At 36.1% G+C, this 24,156-nt stretch overlaps 1 protein-coding gene and 1 long non-coding RNA gene across 2 annotated transcripts in view; one reads left to right on the forward strand and one right to left on the reverse strand.

Annotated features, from left to right (window-relative positions):
* The window catches only part of LOC150087096 (uncharacterized), a 219,097-nt gene that overhangs the window by 149,941 nt on the left and 45,000 nt on the right, over nucleotides 1–24,156 (forward strand). The gene's annotated exons all lie outside the window — the stretch shown is intronic.
* Nucleotides 18,070–24,156, reverse strand: part of LOC150087098 (receptor-type tyrosine-protein phosphatase kappa-like) — a 453,299-nt gene continuing 447,212 nt past the window's right edge. Inside the window, exon 16 of the mRNA XM_090372951.1 lies at nucleotides 18,070–23,335. Within this exon, the coding sequence (XP_090229077.1) occupies nucleotides 23,267–23,335 (69 nt within the window). The 3' untranslated portion in view covers nucleotides 18,070–23,266. The remainder of the gene's footprint in view (nucleotides 23,336–24,156) is intronic.

Genomic DNA, 24,156 nt, shown 5'->3' on the forward strand with positions numbered 1-24,156 from the left:
TGACACATTGTTGCCAGCGTTGAATCAAAAACGAGTTGAAATACACTATCTCACCCAATAAAACTGAAAACAAATCTCACCACTGTGATCCACTGATGTAGATAAATCCTTCAGTACACAATTTAATTACCATACTAAACTTAAAACGCATAATCCAGACACATTTTCACGGAGCGATGAACAGCACGTGTGAGTAAGAGGCGGCCATTTTGGAAACCAACGGTATCTACAGGAGTGTTGTCAATAAAATGGCTGAATTTGAACTCTTGGTTAGAAAAAATTAAGCTGATATAATAGTGCTAACAGAAATGTTGCGCCACACAGAAATTGGTGATGATGGGTTGCTCTACGGTATATATAATGTATTAAGGAAATATAGAGAAGACAGAAAGGGTGGAAGGGTCATTCTTCTTATGAGAAGCAGCCTGAGTGTAAAAAGAGGTTTGCTGAGTCTGAAATTGCGTCCGCCAGCATAGAATCTGTTGTGTGCGATTTAGTCGGAAGCATGTGAGTAATCTGCAGACCAGAAGATTGTGAAGAATATGACGGGAGTTATTGCATGCAGTTGGAATGGGCAAACATGCAGGAGCGTCTTATTACGAGTGACTTATTACAAGAGATGTCAGTTGGTGATTACAATACAAAAAAAGGGCGTGGTGTAGGTGTTATTGTTTGGTAGTTTCCTTCAGTTTGTTATAAATATAGGAGCAAACTTACTAGCAAACTCCAGGGCGATCTGCGAGGTTTGGAGGATTCTCCAGGGCGATCTGTCGATAACAATATCATGTCTCTGCTTGTGATTATCTTCTTTCTGCGTTTCTTTTCCAACTTTCTCACATCAGTAGACACAACCTTCACACCAACAAGACCTATGCTCCGACTCTGGATCAGCTCAACAACTCTCCAACTCCAACATGACAATGACCAGCTGACGATCACAACCTACCCCTCTCCTTTGTCTCCCCTCGATATATATACGTGCCCCCTCTTTCTGGGTTTGGAATCCTTTTATTGGATAAAAGGCTACTTCGTGGGAAAAAGAAAATCTCAGGGACTATTGTCACCATCGCCGAAATCCGACACAATTAAAAAGGAATGTGAGAACAACCACTCCGTAGTTATCAATTTCCGACTTCACCCCAAAGGTATGTTCCTTACTGGCATTACTTTGATTTCTCTGCTGAGAATCATACTTTCCCATAGTTTACATGAAATCTGAATCCATGACGTTTGTTCGACTCGATCGAGTGACGACCTCTTGCTGTGAATTAGTCGAACTCATGATGGTGGAATAGTGTTTCGATTGTTGCTTCCCTAGCATGGCGTCAAGGGGTTCATCTTTGTTCAGATAAAAATAGTTTTTGGTAAGGTGTAGTTATTATTCTTTAAATATAGTCGTGGCAAAAATATAGGGCAACTTAGAGCGAAACTGCTTCTCAGAGACAAGCCAAAAGATAGAAATGGAAGCATTTCTACATAACCCAGGTCTTAGATAACCCAGCTGAGGTTGCACAATAATTGAATAGGTACTTTGCATCGGTTTTTACTGAATAACGTTTTGAGCATGAAGGCTAATAAGGCTCCCAGAGTTGGTGGCATATACCCATAGGCACATATCTACAAGCAAAAAAGCCATCTGCCTAGGGCTCCAACCAGAGGGAATCCCCAAGGACCGTTTCAAAAACTCATTGCTGTTTTTCACTAATATTTTTAAGTGGTTTTTATCGGAAACTGAACTTTCTACTTGTCAAGGCCAATGAACTTTACTTTTAGATTAATTTGAAAGTTGCATTTTTTTTTCAAAAATAGTTTTACCGATTTTTATTAAAATTTATATTTGATTCTTATATCATATAATTTGTTTTGTTGTCACAGTAAAATGAAGTTGAAAATGTTCTTTATTAGTTTTTTCTTTATATGGGGCCCCCAAGTTCCATTTTGCCTTGGGCCTCATGAAGACAAAACGCGCCACTGGCTATGTTGGCCTTGTTTGTAATATTGGAGAGTCCATTCAGCGAGCAGCATTTTCCAGTGTGCCTATGGGAAAGCTGCATTATGAAGCATGGAGAGATGTCGGAAGTTCCGTGAAAGCGGATGCTTTTAAGTATTTCAGGATATTCATACTTCCCCAAGAGGAGTTTTGACCGAAATTTAAGGTCTGAAATGAATTCTTCTGAGGTAAAATAGTTTGAGATGAAATTAGGCACAAAGTGATTCATAGCAGATTGTGCAATACTAAAGTAGATTTATAGAATCAGTGCACCTTATAAAATTACGTTGAACTACTTCGTTCCTGTTGAATGAAGCAGTTCAAGGTGATTTAACACATAAGAAAATCCACAGAGGTGCATTGGTTTTCCTTTGTGGTCCAAACTCATGCGTAGGAATTCTTGTAGCTTTGAACCGCAGAACTGTGTGTCTGTAATTTTTAAATCTGAATGTGTTCTTAATTAATGAAACCTGTTAGCCGAAATGCTCTGCTAACGATATGATTAATGTGTATCCCAAAGTTTCGTTGCTCTCGTGGGTTGGTAGAATCGTCATCCTTCCCACACAGTTTTCCTAGGATGGAAAAGACCTGAGTTCGAATCCCGTCGATGGCGTGAGGAATTTTTATGGACGTTTTTCACAACGTGGCTAAGTTAGATGGTTTCAGGCAGAGCTAGCATGGCTTTTTCTCCCGGTAACTCGTTTTTCGCCCAGCAAACAGAAAATCGGCCACAGAACACGATATACAAACAGTATACACGGAGCAATATGGCCTTAGTCGTTGATGCTCCTAAAACACTACAACAACAACAAAGTTTCGTGGTTAAAAAAAAAAAAAAAATAGGATGCCAACATCCTTAACTTGGTCACTTTTGAATGTGGAACGCAATAATACAGTACAGAGCAGCGGTTCTCAAACTTTTTGGTCTCAGACTCCTTTACACTCTTAAAAATTATTGAGGACCCCAAAGTCTTAGTATAACGTCTTAGTATTATTATGTTCTGCATGGTAGCACAGTGGTATCGTCACCGTCCTCCCCATCTGGTGTGGGGAGGACGGTGACGATACCAACGGGATTTTTTCACTCTGTGTCTGAGTTAGTCGGTCTCAGGCGTAGATAGCGAGGTTTTTTCCCCTCAGAAACTGGGGCTTCCAGGAAAACAGACAAATCGACCACACAACTTACAGACACAATAAACACGGGTATACGAATTAACTTTCCGGGTGACAATAATGTAATAAGACACACAGCATGGCAGATGAATTTAGTTATTCGGGTGGCCTAAAAATAATGTGATCCGCGGACCCCCCCCCCCCAGGGGCTCCGCGGATCATATTATTGACCACACTTTGAGAACCGCTGTTATTGAGTATTGGTTTAGTTTGAGACTTCATCTGGAAGATGAGAAAGAAAGTAACTGTTTGTTTGTTGATTAGTAGATAAGCAATTTGAAGCTGCCAGCTGATGTTCGGTAGGCTTTCAGAATAACGGCACCTTCGGGGATTCAAGGTGCCGTTATTTCGATTTTTCCGTTGTCTAGAAAGTTTTATTTTTAATATATTTAATGCAGAAATAATAAGGCTAAATAAGAAATAGAGAGCTTAAGAATGCAATTTTATTAACTGCACATAAAAAACATAAACATGTTGACGATCCAATGTTATATTTTTGCCATTAATACACTCCTGCTTACGCCCCGTTATATTTTCTTTATTATATCAAGTTTAGTCTGCGCTGTAGCACAGTGGTATCGTCATAGTCCTCCCCACACCGGATGGAAAAATTCCGGGTTCGAATCCCGTCGATGACGCAAGGAGCTTTTTTCACTCTGTGGCTAAATTAGTCGGTCTCAGGCGTGGATAACAAGGTTCTCCCCCCCCCCCCTCAGAAATTGGGGGTTTTCGTCCAGCAAAACAGGCAAATCGCCCAAAGAACACACGCAATTTACAGACACAATACACATGGGTATATGAATTAACTTTCCGGGTGACCATAATGTAATAGTTTGGATTATATCAAGTTTGTCACTAAGCTTTAATGTTGTTCTTATTATTATTAGCTACATGGTGCAAGGAAGCCTGAGGCTTATGCTGCACCAGCCAAAAAAAAAATATATATATCTGAATTACCCTCAGAGAGAGAGAGAGAGAGAGAGAGAGAGAGAGAGAGAGAGAGGAAACAAGAGTCAGAAGTAGAAGAAAGAGAAGAATGATGATATTCAGCTCAGGACCCTGGGTGTGCCAAGCCTATACTCACCAGATGTGAGCCCCTGTTGTTCTTTTCTTCTCTGTATGAGGTTTATTAACTTCAGGAGCCATAGTGATTAATTAAATTTTAAATAAATGTAAAACAGCGGTATCATCCGTGATAGGAGTACAGAATTCACTTTGAAAATTGGCGAACGTAAACAAATACAGTAATTACGTGACTTGCCGTTTTCTTTTTTTTTTTCGCCACTGCAAGACATCTGTGCTGTATATATACGTCCGATCTCAATGTGTCGTTATTTCGACAATACTTTGTCTAGAGCAGTATTTCTCAACCGGTGCTCCAGAAGTACTCTTCATTTAGGATTCTTTGATAAGAAATGATATTTTATGTAATTTATTTACAAGGATTGTTTGTGTAAATATGAGTGAGATCCGATTTAGTCATTTTCTGGCTCTTTCTCTCACTAATATGCTATAGTAGTTCTATATTACATTATGCTAATGTTATTTAGTTAATTTTCTGGATCGTTTTTACACTAATGTAATATTTATATATATTAAAATGTAAAAAAGAATGTACATATTTTTCTCGTGCTCCGCCGAAACTGAGAAGAAATACTTTGTAGTGCTCCATGGTCTACTGAAGGTTGAGAAACACTGGTCTAGAGAAAGCGGAAGTCATTGTTAATCAGTATAATCTGCGATGCTATCGTACAGTTACACCTCATCAACAAACAGCGCCATGGGTACATGCATGTAGAATGGATATGCAACTAGAAAGATCATTTGTATAAACATTAAATTGTAAGGGCACTAGTGGAGATCCTTGGGGATGACCGCTCGAGCGGAAGGAAGACATGTAGTATCCTTAGTTAGCAATAACAGTAAGTACACGATGAGTAAAGTTGCTTTCCAGCCAAGCCAGGAGGCATTTCTGAATACCATCGATTTTGAGCTTGCCAATTAAAGTTCACGAAAGATCTGTCTAAATGCGCTTGAAATGTCTGTTGTATAAATGTGCTAAACATCGTCAGGGTACTGAAATAGATTGGTGATTATTTATCTATTCTCAAGGAACTTGGTAGAATCGCGGTCCTCCCCCACACCGGATGGAAAAGACCTGAGTTCGAGTCACGTCAGTGACGTGAGGAATTTTTATGGGCTTTTTTTCACAACGTGGCTGAGTTAGTGAGTCTCAGAAGAGGGTAGCATGGTAGAAACAATACGTCTCATAGACGTACTGTTTCTGCTGCATGCCTTTTCTACAGATACTTCCATGGGCACTATTCTTCTGAATTGGCTTCTGTAATTCCCGCTCTCTCTTTCAAAACAGTCTGAACACGTGCCGCCACCAGCCAACATCCATTTACTGTCCAACTTCAAGCTCACAGAACCAACTTTTCATCTTCCTCGTTTATTCATTCAACTGCCGTTTTCTGTATTTGTTGTTATTTGGTTTTTAGGAGCTTTAGCAACTAAGGCCATATTGCTCCGGGATATGCGGTGGTCATTCCTTGACCTTTCCACATCCTCCGTATTTGGTGGTGCCGTTTTCTGTAACAACCTTCTTTCCTTCATACCTATTTCCTGAAAATTGCAGTCTACAGAAGTTCATGTCAAATGTCAACAAATATCTTCTTTCGTCTTCTGAACTTCGAACCCGTGAACGGTACTAAGTCTATCATATTGGGGTTTTCATAAAAAAAATAAAATAAATAAATAATTTATTTGAGACATAATTTTACGCGAAGAATGACATTACCCAAATTTAAATTTGAAAGGAATTAAACTTAGTTTAAAATGCTTTTCGAGCTTTTTTTTTTTTTTTTTTTTTTTTTTTTAATTCCTTTATTGTATTTGAAAAATTCTTTTGGCCGAGCAGTGTCAGAATTTAAGTTAAGAATTGATGACCCAGTAGCCTTATTTCAAACAAAATCTGTTAAAGTAGACCTGTTAAAATTTTTTCACTCTCTTTATGACGATAAAACTTTTTTCGCAGAAGTGACAGAAGCGGGTCGACTCAATTATATTATAAGTGATATGAACAAATTTGGAAACAACTCAATTAGATTAGTTTCCATATGTTCTGTATGTGGCGCCTCCGTAACCGGGTGGGCAGGAGCAGCACACGCTTCTTGATTAGACCGGGGTTCGAGCCCGTGACCACCAAATACGGAGGATGCGGAAAGGTCAGGGAATGACCACCACCGCATATCCCGGGGCAATATGGCTTTAGTTGCTAATGCTCCTAAAAACCACATAACAAACAAACATATGTTTTGTAGCAAAAATCGCTAGAGTTAGTCCTGAACTAAAGTTTGATCTGTAAATTTTCTTCATAAAAATCAGTTCATCGCATATTTCGTATGAATTATATCCTTTGCATATTTCTGTTGTAATTTTTTGTGCTAAGGCTTTTATTTGTTCATCTGTTAAATCCTGAAAGGTCCGCAGGATTTAATCATTAAAGCAGCTTATATCAATTTTAACGAGAATTTGTCCATCAGCTCACTTTGCACCTTATAATGTTAGAGAAATTAAATCTCTTTGTCATTCATTTCGGCAAATTTTTCTCTTGTAATTCTATGGTTGTCGCCATATCGTTTCCAGCCAAGGAAATAAACAGAAATACTATTCGATACACTTATTTATAAATTCAAAGGGAGGGAGTTTTTGTTATGTAAAATTGATTAAGCTTTAAAAGAAATGGCATCAAAAGAAAATATACTGAAGGTTCAAGGTTGAAATTTTCTTATTTCCCACGGCCATGTTTATTAAAAAAAAAAAATAAAAATTCTCTCACAAACCACCTCCATAAGGAATTATAAGATGTATTTGTTTACGTCTCATATTGTCTCATACATTTCATTGATTTTTAAATGTCTCATATTGAGGGGCGGATCCAGGTTTTGCGGAGCCTGAAGCTTTTACAATTTTTGGGGCCCTCTTTAAGAAAAAGAATTAGGTACGAAAGTGAATATTTCTTTAGAATGAGAAAAGAAAACACAACAAATTATAAATTTAAAAAAGGTAACAAATACTACAAACATCACAAAATCCAGAAAAATAATATAATATTTTTATTTAACTGCCTGACACACCTCTATAATATTTCCTTTTCCCTACATTTTTTGGCTGCCATACTCTTTGATCGCCTCTTCATATGACAACGATTTTGCAATATCATTCTCTATGGAGAGTATAGAAAGATAATTCAGTCTTTCCTCTAGCATTGATCGAAATTTGTTTCTTATTATTGATAGTTTAGTAAAGTTTTTTCGGCTTCCCAAGTCGTTATTGGTGCCATGTAAATTTTTAGGATTGTTGTCAAATTTGGGAAAACCTTCAAGTTTCTTTCATATATGAGCTGTAAGATTTCAGGGAATTTCAAGTTTTCTTGTGCAGTAACTAATCTTAAATACTCTTTGAATCTACGACACTCATTAAATCAGTTTGTTGTCGATGTCCTCGTTGTAATGGCATTTTATAAGTTTTATGATATCTTCGTCGATGTCAAATCAGCAAGAAATTTAAATCTTTTTATAATGTGTTCATGTGATTTACTCGTCTTCATAAATTAGATCATAAAATAATCCAAGAGCCTATTCATTAATTCTATTCGAAATTTAACTCTTTCTCTTAATGAATTACTGCTTTTGGTATGATCTGAAATTTTTGTTGTTACAATTCGGTTCTCGATGTCAGAATTATTTCTATTGATCTCATCAATAGATTTCATATTCCATTAATTTTTTTATCTGAATTTTCTTTCAGTTCTTTAATGAATAAATTTAAAGTGACAAAAGAAGGTACCGTTCATATACGAGTCCTTGAAATGTCGTTGTTGCAAGGCTTGATAATGGGCAGGCCATCTCGTTACACGCCAACCGGGCCAGCCGGGTGGGTAAAGTGCCTGCCTGGCAACCCAAAGGTCGCGGGTTCGATTCCCGCCTCGGGCTTGGATCAAAGTACTGCAAAAACCTTGGGAGGTGCATTATGGCCACAGAAGCCTATGCGCCAACAATTACCAAAAAAAAAAAAAAAAAAAATCTCGTTACACTTACACTCTTTAAAAAAATCCAAGTTGGCTGTTTAAAATATTCCATCTACGAGACGAACCCAAAGAGAAAACATAACTATTGCAAAATACCGAAGTAGTCAAGTCAACAATTTCAGGTACTGTGGAGGCAGCTTTTTCTCCTACGAGATTAAGAGAATGAGCTGCGCGCGCAGAGCCGTGCCGACGGTGAGCCGAACGAGGCTCTTGTCTCAGATTAAATGCTGAAAGGGGCGCCAAAAGAAAGATTAAATAATTGCCAACGTTTTCGATTTTATGTTTTGATTATTCCAATCCGTTTATCATCTTGCTTTTAAAAGACGAAAATATATTAACAATAATATATTTAACTATATATTTATATTTTTATATATATTTAACTATATATTATTGTTTATTTATTAAAGAAATATTGTTTCTTTATAATTAAAATTATTCTAATTTGTGATATTTTTGACGAAACATTTGTTTCAAGTATTATAATAATATAGCTCTATTAAGAGTAGGAGACCGGCGGAATTACTTAACAAGTACAGGTTAATGTTGAAAAAAATTCGAGAGTTAGGGTTGAATTTGAAAGTGTCTGCAATTCTGCCCAGATACGATAGGAGGAAGTATATGATAAGAGCCTTGTCGATCAATTTGGCCTTGCAGAGATTGTGCAAGGTTCAAGGAGTAGAATTTTTCTCAGCCTGGTCTGCGCTTGTTAACAGGAAAGATTGCTTATACAGGGATGGGATGCACTTAAATAGAGGTGCAAGAATATTTGCTGATGCTATCGAGGCAGCGTCAGGTAGGTCGGAAAACTGACAGAAAGGTAGCTTGGGGGGCGGGCACACGGACTAATAGATTAACAGTAGCCGCTGGCAGAGGTAAAAGCAATTCTTGCACTGCTTTCTATTGGAATGAGCAGCAGCCTGGGAAAACAAGGTGCGAGGGATTTCAGAGACTGCTGGAAGTCATCATCATCATCAACCATTTTCAATCCACTGCAGGATGAAGGCCTCTCCAGCAACTTTCCAGTTCCTTCTGTTTTGTGCAATAGCCATCCATTTACTACCCACAAACTCATGAATTTCATCTATCCATCTCCGCCGTTGTCTTCTAGGTTTTCTTCTAGCTCCTCTTGGGTACCATTCCGTTATTTTCTTAGTCCATCTGTCATCATGTCTTCGAGCTATGTGTCCTGCCCAAGACCATTTTAGTTCTTTAGTTTTAATAAGAATGTCCTTTATTTGAGTTTGCTGCCTAATCCATGTGTTTCTCTTCTTATCTAACAGTCTGATTCCCAATATAATTCGTTCCATTCTTCGCTGTGTAGTTCTCAGCTTCTCTTCCATTCTTTTGGTGAGTGCCCAAGTTTCATTTCCATAAGTCATGGTGGGGAGTATACAAAGTACAAAGTGTGTTGAGGGTCAAACGGCACCAGGAATTTCTCCCATCTCCGCGAGTGTTTGCTGTATCGAGGGACAGTTCTGTCAAGACCAGAGATTTCAAAAGTGTGTGGATCATGTGCTGTGTAAAAAATAAAATAAATAAATTTTCTGTTTATACTCCGGGACGACCAAACGGTCAGAGGAGTTTACAAGATACACAGAATACAAGAAACAGCACCGTATTCAGCAGTCACGGGCTTGAACCCCGGTCACTCAAGGCACGTGTACTTATGCACCCGCGCGCCTGACCACTAGGCTACGGCGGCCTTCCGTATGTTGTGCCCATTGTTCTTCTGGCCTATTGGCCGTCGAGCCCCTGATGGGACCCGACGTTGTCCGTACTATGCCAACGAGGATATCTGTGTATATATGTAATAAAAATGTATGTAAATAAAAAATAAAAAAAAAAAAAACGAGGAGGCTGGCCAGGTGTACCTTGAAATTTATTATATTCTGGCAGGTTCCGTCGCCTAATTTCCTGGGGAAAAAAAAAAGATAATCGTGGTGGTATTATTGCAAGATCGCTATTAAGAGGTAGTATGTGGGGTTTGTTCGCTGAAATGACAAGTTCTAGAGGCCTAATGGGGCGAGCAATAATTTTGGTGTTTATTTAAATTTGGATGCGTGGGGCTATCGCGGTGTATAGTCAAGAGAAGGGTAGGAAGACTGAAGGCTGGGGGGGGGGGAGAAAGAGAAGTAAGGGGCCGATAGGTTAGATGGCCCCCTGCAGTCAGTGGGGTATGCCCCTGCCCCACCAGAGGGAAAGAGGGGATGGGAGGAGGAGGAGGAGAAAACAGCGAGCCATCTCCCCCCCGCCAAGGAATAGGAGTGAAAGCAGGCTGGTCAAAGTTACCAGTCCAGATCGCCATATGGCTAGGTGGCAGCAATGTGCTGCAGTCATTTCTCTGAGTCCTTGCATGGTAGTCTTGTTGTCTTGATCAGGTTGTCAAATGCTTGTGCTGGATGAGGTTGTCTAATCGGGTTTTTTTTTTTTTTTTAGTTGGTCACTTCCAGGTCAGGTCCAGTTACCTTATTCATATCATGTTAATGCGTTGAATGAGATTGTCACGTCAGGTGGATACATCTGTGGGTTGTCATAGAGATTGTCACTTCAGGTAGACTCAGTTGTGAGGTTTAATTCCTTGGTTGTTTCACCCTGGTGTCAGTTCATCATGTGGGTAGGTTTCCGTGGTTGTGTAGACTTTGTGCTGGTCTGCACGGCATGGTTGTTTACTGCAGTGGTTGAGGCTGTGGGAGCGTCCTTTTTCTTGTGAAGAGGTCCTGGGCCAGCTGCGCGAACGCCTTGTATGTGTCAACTTCAGTTATGGCGAGGTATTCTTGATTACGGAGGTTAAGCTGTGTTCTAGTGATGAACCTGCAATAGAGGTCCTCATATAGTGGGAAACTGTACATTAGGTTCTCCTACGTTTCATGTTCATCACAGAGGCATAACGGCGTATCACTCAGTCCAAATCCTTGTACTTTGTCTCTAATGGCCCCGTGTCCCGTCGGAAGGTAGGTGGGGACTATACATTGGTTCATTATTTTAGACCGACCGGGCTAGCCAGGTGGGTAAGTGCCTGCCTGGCAACCCAAAGGTCGCGGGTTCGAATCCCGCCTCGGGCTTGAATCAGAGTAAGATGCAAAAACTTTGGGAGGTGCATTATAGCCACAGAAGCCGATGCGCCATCAACTAACAAAAAAAAAATATATATATATTTTACGTTTCAGACAAACTGGGATATTGCTCCCCACCCAGTATGTGACTATATTTCCCGAATGCTATCCATCCAAAATTTATTCTCCTCTTGAGTTCCAGCCATTTATCATTATTACCGCTAATAATTTGTCCCAGATAAGTATATGACTCCACTTGTTCAATTACTGCTCCCTCAATCATTGTGTTCCTTTCTGTGGCATACTTGTTCATCATTACTTTTGTTTTAGTCATGTTCATCTTTAGTCCAAAATCCTTAAGATTTTGACTGTTTAAGATTTTCCTCTAATTCTTTGGGATCATGGCTTATGACCACAATGTCATCTGCAAATCGTAAGTGGTTTAGATACTCTCCATTCACATTGACTCCTTTCTGCGACCAGTCTAATCTTCTGAAAGCTTCCTCAAGGGCAGCAGTAAACAACTTCGGAGATATTGTGTCTCCTTGTCGAACTCCTTTCTCAATTTTAAATTTACTACTGTCTTTGTCTAGCCTAATAAAGGAGGTAGCATTCTCATATATTTTCTTAAAAATCATAATATGTGGGGTATCTATGCCTTGTCTTTCCGGTGCTGGGAGTCATTGAGGAACAAGTAAATACATGCGCTATGTTAGGGTAGCTAAGAATAGGAACAGGTGCATGTATACTTGCATGTACACCAATGCTAGGATTTTGGTAAATAAATTTTATGAATTTGAGATTTGAGGTGTTGGTCAAAACATCAAAGGCAGATATTGTTGGGATATCAAAGACATGGTGTAACACAGATATAAGGAATGCGGAACTGGAATTTGAAGTGTACAATGTGTACAGAAGGATAGACAGGATAGGAAGGGAGAAGGGGTTATGCTATTAGTTAAGAAACACATAAAATCCAAGGAAGTACAGCCTGTCGACATAGGTGGAAGAGCAGTGTCGAGTCAGTGTGGTGTGACATAAGCACTGTGAAAGCAAGTTTTAGAATAGGAGTGTGTTATAGGCCTAATGATTCTGATGACTATAATAAACAACTGTACAGAGAAATAGAGTGAGCAAGTAAATTAGATTGTCTTATAATGGGGGATTTTAATTTCCCATATATTGACTCGAATTTGTGGGTGGGTCACTCACACACTAGCAAGGCTTTTGTGGATTTATTGGATGAATGTTTTCTACAACCGCATGTTCGGGGGGCAACTAGAGGGAGGGAGCAATACTGTTGATCTGATTATCAGTAGTGATTCTTCATGCATTAAGAATCTGCAGATAAAGGAACCACTAGGTGGCATTGATCACAATGTGCTGAAGTGGGTAACTACCATCAAAGGAGTAAAATTACTCAAAGAGGTAACTACCATCAGGGCTAAAGGGAAGGGTTTTTGTTTTCGTAAAGATGACTACGGCGGTCTGAGACAGTTTTTAAATTCTGTACCGTGGGACCAACTGATGATGTTACCAATAGCAAATTCAAAATGGGAAGCATTCAAAGAATTAATCTTGGAAGCTACTAGGCTTTTCATACCAACTAAAAAATATTGTTTAGGCCTAAATGGATGTCAGATGAACTAATGAGATATGTGGCAGAGAAAAAAATTGCATGGGATACATAAAAATTAACAGGCGACATGGAAGCCTACGATAGATATAACCAAGTCACTTAGGCAGGCAAAGGCAGATTACGAGAATTCTTTGGCAAAGGATGCAAAGAAAAACAGCAAAGAGTTCTTTACTTATGTAAACTTTAGAAGGAAGGAATTAATCAGATTGGTCCACTTGATATCGATGGTTGAACTGTTGGTGATCCTGCTCAGGTTGCTTACAAACTAAATGAGTATTTTGCGTCTACATTCACATATGAGGAGTTATTCAGGGATGGGAATGCCAGAGGTGTAGTAAATTCTGGCAGTTAGCTAGATGATTTTGTAATAACTGAGAGCAAAGTGGAGGAGAAATTGTTGAAGATAAACATAAGAAAGGCACCTGGGGTGGATGGGATCTATCCAGTTATGCCTTTACTAATGCTAATTAAAAAAGTTTTCATCCTTGTGATATTTATTTGTGCCAATGGGAGAAGGAGGCGAGGCAATTACGTCACTGCAAATGCAATTAATTATTGACAACTGCCTCCATAACATTCACCAACCTCGTGCACTTACATGTTGCGTCTGTCTATAGGCCCTAGAGTAGTAGAGGTGGCCCCTACTTGCATCTGTTTATGGGCCCTGGTGAAGTAGGCCCTTAATTCACTAGGGCCTCTAGGCTTTGCCTACTTTTGCTATACGGTAGCTACGCCCCTGCTTGCAGCTCTTTTTCCTCACTTTTCATAACAGTTGCGTTGTTATACGACTGACGGGGAATGTTGTTAAACGGACGGCAGGTTACAGGAACTTGTTTCATTTTGTTGAATAAAGTCGCAGATAGAAGTGTGACGGAGGGGAAGTCGGAGTGGAGACATCGGTCTTAACCGATTGTGTTTAAAATATCTTACTTTTGCAAAATTTACAAACGCATATGACCATGTGAACACATTTCTAGGGCCTTGGTAAGGGGGCCCGTGCAGGTGAGGGGCCCCGAAGCTTAAGCTTCATTAGCTTCACGGTAAATCCGCCTCTGCTCATATTAAATGGAACAGTTTCCATGGAATAATTCCAAGATGTGGAATATAGAAATATTTTTAAAATCACCCTGGGAAGAAATTTCAAGACTTGATTCAGAAAAAAATTGAGCATGGAATACATTCTCATTTCTCTCCTTCTATCTTCAAGCCTCTTCCACTTCTTTGAGCAGTGGCCGATAAACGATCATAAAGCATATTATTATAACATTACTTCACAAATAGAATGACCCTTTTATGATAAATTTTAATTAAGTTAATTTGAAACGTTTTTTCAGTCACTTTCATATCATGTTTTTTACATAAGAGACTAAATTTTAGGGCCCCTCTAGGCCCTAGGCCCAGGCCAAATGGCCCCACTTCTCTCTGGGCCTGATTATATATATTTTATTTTGACAGGAATAAAAATTAGAAATCCTTAGATATTCATGAATACACTATCAATTTTTTTACTAGTTTTATACGAGGTAATATCACTTTGATACTTGTACAAGTAATATTATTTTTTGTATATATGAGGGGGCGTTAGAAAATACTACTTTGTGAAAGGTAAGCGCTGGACTCAGAAAGGTTGTAACCACTCCCTAGTACAAGAATTTTATTATTTTTTATGTATGATTTTTATTAAGTTTTTAAAGTTGCCTTAATTTTGAGTTAATGAACAAAGCTTCGTTCAAAAGTATTTATTGCACAAAACTGTCCAAATTAGGTGGCACATGAAAAACGTTTGTACAATCTTCACATAAATACATAATTTACAGGTCACTTACAGGAAAAGTATTTAACAAAATATGGAAAGGAAATTTCTGGTTTCGTACAGCAGTATTGAGAAACTGAATTTTCTAACTTATAAAACAGTTCTCTTTATAAATTTAAAACAGAAATAAATGCTGTGATATTTATTACTCTGAGAAAATTGAGATTTTAGGATTACTAATACATCATGAAAATTGGATTAGTCATATGTGTAATTCAGTTTTCATTCATGGTATTTAACAATTGAGATACTCAGTAAGAAAATGCTAAATTAAAGGTAAATGTGTGGGCACAATTGCTTTAACACAGGCTGGAAGCTACAGGGCCTAGATTATTGTTTTTTCTGTGCCACATAATATCATATTCAAAGGCGTGAAATTATTTTATAATAATTATTATATCAATCTATAGCCTACGTATTTCGCTAAACTAATTAATATAATATAAATATTGAGCAAAATAGCGTGCATTGTTTTCAGTTGTCTTTGATTTTGATAAACTGCATATCAGCCCTAAACATATTTCGAAATACTGTATATGCCAATTATAACTGTTCTTTTGGTACAAAGGAAACTGCAGTTTATTTAAAAAAATAAAATAAGGAATAAAACAGTCCTTTATAAGTCAGGAAATAAAATAGCAAATGGGCAAAATAATTGAAATGTGGGATCAAAACACAAAACTTAATATAAATGATCTTTTTCGATTTTTATTAGTATAAGCAAAAAATGTCAAAGATTCTAAATGATTTGGTAACAAAAATAAGTTATAAATTAGAAAGATTGAACTTTAAATCATCCTGTGTTCACCTTAAAAAATATGAATTTTAAGGGCTTGCTTTTGATAAATCCAGAAGTATTCATCAACAAAATTTCAGTCAATTATACGTGCATTTATTGCAATATTATTATTAATTAAAAAAATTGTGTAAGATTATCATTTTCGTATTTAACAACAATGAGTCTCTGCTTACTGCAAGCGATAGAACATTTTGTTATTTCAGTTCAAAATGAACCTCGAAATCGAAGTCTCTGGATTTTAAAAACTCTTTGTGCCGGCCGCTATTAATGATGTTTATTTTTGATTGCTATTTTTAGTAGTAGTCAACGAAGCAAATGAAATGAGTTGTAAATAAGGCAGCTCTTAGAAAGTGTTATTTTATGAATAATGTACGTGCGGTATGTGAGTAGTTACAAGTACATATGAAGTAATTCAGTAACAGCTTATTTATACGGCCTTTTTTTGAATGCAGAAAACAAAAAGTTAGTTTAGGATTAGACGTTACAAACATTTCTCTTATTCACATGTCCTTCCTCCTCCCTAGTTACTAATTTTTTTGGGATATATATGTGTAGTATAATTTATTAACGTTGGTTATACACCAGCTACCATATAAGGCCTAATGGCAATAAGTATGCCAAACAAATTGTCGCTTTCTATGTCAGATCCTTCTCCGAAATTTTAATTTTTCTTGGATCCGATGAATCCATAGGATAAAAAAAAAAAATCTTCCCCTTAAAATTCAATTTTAAAACAATATTAATGAGTTCATTTTCCTAGTATAATAGAAAACTAAAAAATTCAGTCAGTAATTACAAGCGTAAGTTGGCACGACGTATTAGTGTTCTCACAGAAATTAAGAAATTAAATAAATTATGAAATTAAAATATGAATTGAATGCACTGACCTCCTCGTCTTTTTGCTGGGTCTTTTTCAAGCTTTCACTGTGTAAAAATATTAGAATTTTACACTCAGAAAGAGCACAGTATTTATCAGTTGATTTCGAGGTTGACAATCTCTTTAAATTCAGTATCAACTAAACAATTTAATTTGCGGAATCTGTATTTTGGTAGGGCCCGTGACAACTCCTACCGCAGGTTCATTAATTGCACTGTCTTTTGAAATAGGTTGGTTGGTCAGAGCAGTTGGTTTACAACACAGCACATGCTACAACCATTAAACTATTACATATTTTGATTTAAATTGCTTCAAGTTAACGTTTCTAATATCATTATTTTAAAGATTTCTCTTGGGTTCCTTCTGTAGGCCTTGTATACTTAGGGCCCCATGATAATTTTCTGCTCAAGTTCTCTTGCAGTAATTTCATTATCTTCGTACATATCGGGCATGGCCTCTTCTGCAATAGGGTTTGCTACTTAGTGCGTCGCTCTCATCATAATGTGGAGGCATTTTTCCACGAGTTGCCTTGGTATTGCACTAATTAATATAAAAAGCATTTCTGAAATGTAGAAGTATACTGCTCTTTGTTTAAATTTATGCTACCACATTTTAAATAAATAGCAGTATACTTGGAGAAGTACTACTTTTTATTTAGAGTAGTGCAATACCAAGGCAAATCGTAGAAAAGTGTCTGAACAATATGAAATCGATGCACTAGGTAACAAATCTACTTTGCTCAAAGTTATCTACAGAAAGAGACTATGCCCCACACGTACAATGGCTTTTTATAGCTCTCATAGCTTGAGGCCTCGGAAAGGTTATTTTACCAGAATAGAGTAAGCCATTATATTATTTTTAATTAAAAAAGCGTGAAATTGTATTTATATATAAATTTCTTTATTGCTAACAAATAAAAAAGGCAGTATCCTTATAGGTATTTTTTTGGAGGGTAAACATTTACATATTATTGTTTGTAGCATCATTATTTGAATTTTTTTGTACAGATTCCATCTGTAGGGAAAAATTTATAAATGTACCATTACGTAAACAGGTATTTCGTTTAGACTCTGCAAACTTATAATTGCGCCTTTGTGTGCCATTTATGTAATTGTGAACAATCACGTCGCGTTAGCTTATGTTCGGATGCGCAGCGTTCAGAAATAAAATCCCTTATATTTGCATATATTATAATGTATTATTTCAAGTTAGTACGTGTCTACGTTATCGTTTATTCCTCTCTTATGTTTTTAAGCATCCCTGATTTCTGATTATTCCCCATTTTATGATTTGGAAGGAAGTAATAGTCAATAACAAGAAGCACACTTTGAAATTGCAATAATAGAGACCGGCACATATTCTTTCGTGGAGGCAATATGATCATTCCCTTGACAGTTGACATAATTTGTTAAAAAAATTATATAAAAACATTTTTTTTTTTTCAAATTTTGTACACTTCAGTAAACATCAAAAGTATTTCGGGTTTTACCAGTTTCATTTTTATGAATATGACATTAAAATTATGAATTTCTTCACTAAATTAAAAAGATAATTTCTTTAGAAAATAGTAATTTTTAGTGTATATAACAGAATTGTTTTCATATTTATTGTTTAATGGGAAGGGTTTTCTTTTTTTTTTTTTTTTTGGCTGATGCTGTATAAGCTTGCTTTCTTGCATCATGTGCCTCTACTAATGCTAATGCTATGAGGTTTTTAAAGGAAATATAAAAGTTCGGGTCCTATATAATAAAGCCGCAGAGAGTTCTTGCAACTGGCAATCACAGATATTATGACCAGTCAATAACACTCCATAAAGAGATACATTTTAAGCTTACAATATAAAAATATAATGCAAACAAAATTGCAATTAGGAAATTTTATTCGAATTTCGAACAGCCACTGCTATCTGAAATGGCTTTGCGCATTGTACGAAAACCTCAAAACATGTCGTTCTGTTGACCACTAGTCACATTATATTATTCTTAAGTTGAAATAAAAATCTAGTTTAGACAATTTTGAGTTGGAACCTTCGAGTCTGGTTCTGCCTGAGATCCATTCTTTCTTTCAGCTGTGGAACGAGTACTATCCACTGAATATACTCTCATTGTTAAATCCAAGCGAATGACTTACAGGGATTAGTTCGTGTTGCTAATTTTTTTGCCTTTGTTTTACCTTCCGATGTCCATGCACGCGAAACTAATAATTTTTAATGTAATATTTAAGCTCGTTATTTTCGGTCCGTTTTATTTTGTTAAGCTGCATTTATTGTGAAAATTTTAGTAACAGAATTCAGAAGTTTCAGAGTTATATTTTGAACATAATTAGTGGAATCATATTATTGCCATTTTAATTTTACAGGCATCATATTTCACGCATGCTCTCATTGTGCAAATAGTTGCTGTAATTTTGATAAATAAATAAATTTATTTATTTATTATAAATGATAATTATTAAAAACCTGCAGTGGAACACTGGCTGCATTAAAGTGATACAAGCAAACGCATTATCACTCTTATATACATGTACTAAATTCATCCTTTGTGGTGTCACCCTAAAAGCGGCGCCTGTGTAGCCAGGTGGGAAGGAGCGGCAGTGCGTAGCACACGCTTCTTGATTAGACCGGGGTTCGAGCCCGTGACCACCAAATACGGAGGATGCGGAAAGATCAGGGAATGACCACCGCATATCCCCGGAGCAATATGGCCTTAGTTGCTAATGCTCCTAAAAACCAAATAACAACACCCCTAAAAGCCCCGTTCTAGTAAGAACTTAAAATGCCCTGCTCGACGCCACTGGGCTCTTGGAAGTTGCGCAGTTGTTCTTTCACATCGCGTCGTTGTCTGGGTTCGATTCCCGTTACCGACCAAAGTTGGCTACTTCCTATAAGGTGAAAGTAACTTCTCTTTTTTTTTATCCTCGAAACAGGCTTACTGATCATAGAATACATGAATTTCCAGATACGAAATGTTGTCTGGGTTCGATTCCCGTTACCTACCGATCAAAGTTGGCTACTTCCTATAAGGTGAAAATAACTTCTTTTTTTTTAATTTTTTTTTTTATCCTCGAAACAGGCTTACTGATATAATTTCCAGATACGAAATGTTGGTGCCCACGTATGTTGCTTCGGCACAAACTCGTTTTTATTGGGCAGAAAAAGCGAATCTTGTCCCGTTCTGGGAGACGTTAAGAAAAAAACATAATACTAAAAAAAAAGTGAAAAAATTATGTATACTCTTTAAATTATATAGTATACACTGGCCAGTATTACAAGATACTAGTGATAACTGGTTTATTCTGTAAATTTAGTTGTATAAAAGATACAGAGCTGCGAGGCGAGTCAGTTGATTGACAAACTGGCCTCAGGCGGCAAAATTGTAGTGGCAGAAAAGTGTGAAAATAAATAAAAATTTACGAAAATATTCCTCAATTTGTTCGTCATTTTACACTTTATGGTTTTCAGTATAAAGGAATACTGTACATATATTGGTCGTTTTGTTACTTGATAAAAGCCTAACAGATGGCAGTACTCCCCAGAGGAGATAAAAGTTTAGCAAATTCAGTATGCCTCGGGTGGGAAAATACCTTGAATCACAACAGGTGCAATTGTGAGTAAATTGTGTGCTTGTTCTTAGGGCATAAAATTCAGGAAGCCTGATACTTGTTCTGGTTATTATCCAAAAATCAGAAAAAAAAAAATCTATCTTACTTTTATAAAAGTCATAACACAAGGAAGACGTGTCACTGACAGACATACGAAACATTTGTTAAATTCTGCTAATTTGTTAATATTAAAATTAACCAAATACCGTCAGAGGTACGTACACCTTCAGAACAAGAACAGCGGTTCGCAAATAGGAAAGCGATTTTTGTAAAGTAGTCGCTCGGATTTAAGAGAGAAATTCCGGGAAACACTTCTCCCACAATACATAAATGCATTAAAATTAATTTAGAATTTAGAACTATCGAATGCATATTGCTCATTAAAGAAAACTTCGAAATTAACACATATGAATTGCTGATTACGTATACTTATATAGGTCTATATGGTATCCAATTTACAATAGAATGTTATTGAAGCGGTCATTGTATATGAAAAATTAAAATGTGCAATTTATATTCTGAGCTTCCTTATTTCTACAACTTTGTAAAAATTTATTTTTTAATATTTATAAAATTCCCTGTTTTGGAAAGTTATATTGAAATTTTTAGAAAAGCATACATATATATTTGTATATAACTATCCATTAGGTTATTCAAAAAGACCAAAATAGACAATATTAAGTTTTTGTTCATTTAAAGTACTCTCGAAAATTTTTGTAGGTGAATTAATAATGAAAAATATTGAAAGTTGATTCTCTTTCATAAGGCATTATGATCCGGAATCATCATACAATCAGTTTATAAACGATCTTGGTTTAATAAAGTAGTTCTATTAGCTTTGGAAGCAAAAGTTTATTTCAATATACATGTTAAGTGTTAAAATGACTATCTGTGTTTCCAGTGAAAAATACTAATCACCTTTGTAAATTGAATTGTGAATATAGCAAAAAGTTAATCTAATTCTCAAAGCTTAATATATTACAGCCGTGAGGTGCTCGCATATAGTTTTAAATCTGTACATATAATTGTATCTACTGTGTCATTATAATCAATTATAATTGAATAGAATAAAGTTTTCCATCTCCTTAAAATTCTGAGATCCATAAATAAATATCCCTCATTTGAGTTATATAAACATTTGTGCTCGCAATACAATAACAACAAAAGGCAAAAAAGGATAAAAAGGAATGTTACAGGATAGTGGCAATTTAGTATTCCTGTGGAACACTTAGTGTACGAACATTAAAGACGTACTTTGCGAGGTTATTTTATTCAACACTTTTCGAAAGGGCAAACACTGAGTTCTATCGGTTTTATAAAAACTTAAAACATTTCATGGGCGTTCATGCTTTGGTATTTGCCCTACTTCAGATTCGCTGAAAAGTCAACGCTTAGCTGACAGTTCTGTCATGATTTTATGAATGTTGGACTACTTTTGACATTAAAAGTTGAATATCAAATTGTTCAGGCATACAACGTTACAATGATAGTTGTATGCTGAAATGTATATGAAAACTGAACACCTGTTTTGATAGGTGTATACATTTGGGTTCATTTATAGGAAAGATATATAGGTGAAAGAGCTATGGGTAAAAAAATAAAACAATAATTCAAGTATAAGAGTAAAAATAAAGGGTGTCAAAACATCACGAGACGAAATGTGAAAAACACGTTCGCTCATTCAAGAGATAAGGAGGAAAGAGTTTTTATGACAGAGTAATGAAAAAATAAAGATATAAAGTTCATTTGGAGTAATATTGCTGGAGGAATAGAAATGGAAACTGCCAAACTTACACGACATGAAAAAAGAAAGAAAGAAAGAAAATAGTAAAGCTAGCTGAGCGTTTATTCGGAAAAAAATATGTATATAAATAAAAATGTCATATGTTGAAGTGTAGAGCACAAGCTTAATAAAATACTTATTAAAGAGAAAAGACAGAGATATTATTAAAGATACACATATATATAAATATAGATAGATAGCGATATATATTAAAGAAAGAAATATTATTAAATTAGGAAAGATAGTATACAAAGAAATAAAGTTGAATAATGAAAATCTTTAGTTCGATTTCAGTTGAAAATGCCACATTATGACACAGATTTAAGGTTAGTAATAAATTTTTATAATATGGAAAAGAAGAATTACATGAGATACCATCTGGACACAAAAAGAATAAGCTAATAAGAAAAATTCATCTTAGAAGTTTGGCAGTCATAACTCCTTACGTTCCCAGTGTGAGAATGAAAGACACATTCTGAAGCCGCTGTATTATGAGTCTGTAAATGAATTATAAATACTGTGAAGCGGCATCGAAACTTACAGAGGGCCCCATAAGTATTTTGAAAACAGAGGCTATGGAATGTGGAAGGGAAAAGAAAAATTTTAGTGGAAATACAGAGCGATTTTTTGACGCTTAATGACAAATGAAATACGAGTGGAAGCATGCTCAAGACATAGTATAGGTCAAAGATATGGACAAGAAAGGAAAATAAGACTGCTGTGGATAACAGCAAAATAACTGAGATTTCATTCCATAGATGCAGAGTGGGTGGAAGAATGAAAACCACTAGGTTAATAATTAATATATACTATACGTAGAATATAAAAGGAATATGAGGAGGGGGAGGAGAGATGGTCCAAACTGCAAATCCCAGGATGACAATCAACTGCCTGAAACGAAGGCTATTCAAATCTATTCTTCCTTCTTAAATTTAATTTGGAATTTAACCCACAGGTGTATATTTTAAATTACAATCAGTAACAAATTTAAAGCAGTTGCTTATTAACTTAGGATTTGAGCAGCATAACATATGTAAATAAATAAATAAGAAGGAGAAAAGAAAATTACTGAAAAGAAAAGGAGAAATGAAAAGACTTGTCTGATGTTTTTTTAAAGTAATACCGTCACATATTCTTTCAGATTTTGTGCTGGAGTGACTTAAGTTGACTTCTCATGCTTGTAACCTTCTGCACTCAACCACTCCAGGGCTATGCACGTCCAGTGAAAAAGGGTAATGTAATTTTATTACATTCATTCGAAGCCATATTCTCGCTTGAGTGCTTAAATTATTCCACAAATCAGAAATGGATCTTCAAGCACTAAATATTGATGATCTTGATTCACAGCTAATATTGAGAAAATCGCCAGTAGAACTTGGAACGATGAGAATCAATTCTGGACATCCATGATCATTACATAGCAAAGAAGTATCCTGATTTTCCCTTATTGTTCTTTGTTCAGACAGTTCATTGTATAATGGAGGAGAAGATCATAGCAGTACTTATATTCTGTCTGCAAAAAAGAAAAAAAAACCGCATAAAATATTGTTATTAGTAATTCTTAGATAATAAATTTCGTTATGTTTAAGAATATAAATTTTCAGTATTCAAAAAGGATTGCAAATATGGTATATGTGTCAAGAAAAGATAACACACACGGAATGATTACGTCAATATTTCTTCCATTAATATTACCAGCAATAGAAGAAAGCAGTTCCACGATGTTCCAACACCCAATGATTCCAAATTGGAATTTTTTTAAACATAACTCTTTTTTGTTTCAATTGCAGAATTCGCAGTTTGAGATGAAATAATACTCATTGAGATAATAATACTTGAGATGAAATAATAGCATTGCATTTCGTAGAAACTAACTAAAGAATAAATTATATAGTGTCGGGAACAACGTGTTGTAAGATCTTACAAATATAATAGAAATATCTATTTAGCTAAAATAAATCCAGGAAGGGCAATGAAAAGTGAAAATTAGTATTAATGGCCGAATATTAATATAAAAGATAGTAAATATTAAGATAGAATATTTAGGTTGAATGTAGAAAAAGGTTAAAGTTGGAAGAACACTGGATTAGTAATGGACAGTTTTAGGGAATTAAAATAGTGGCTAAATGGAAACAAGTAATTTCGAATAATGTAAGAGAGCTAACAGGGACAGCAGGACTAGGTAGAGGGTGCCATTTGAGAACAGGCGTGAAAGGGGTGCTGAGGGCAAGAACAATAGGACCGTGAAACGGGATTACGAAGCATCTCTTTTGATCTAAGCCACCTTTAAGAAGTAAACAGGAAATTAGTGGACGTCCAGTGTTCGCATCAAAA

Source organism: Mastigoproctus giganteus, chromosome 4, assembly GCF_048544385.1.
Source record: "Mastigoproctus giganteus isolate SK-2022 chromosome 4, ASM4854438v1, whole genome shotgun sequence".
Classification (NCBI taxonomy): domain Eukaryota; kingdom Metazoa; phylum Arthropoda; class Arachnida; order Uropygi; family Thelyphonidae; genus Mastigoproctus; species Mastigoproctus giganteus.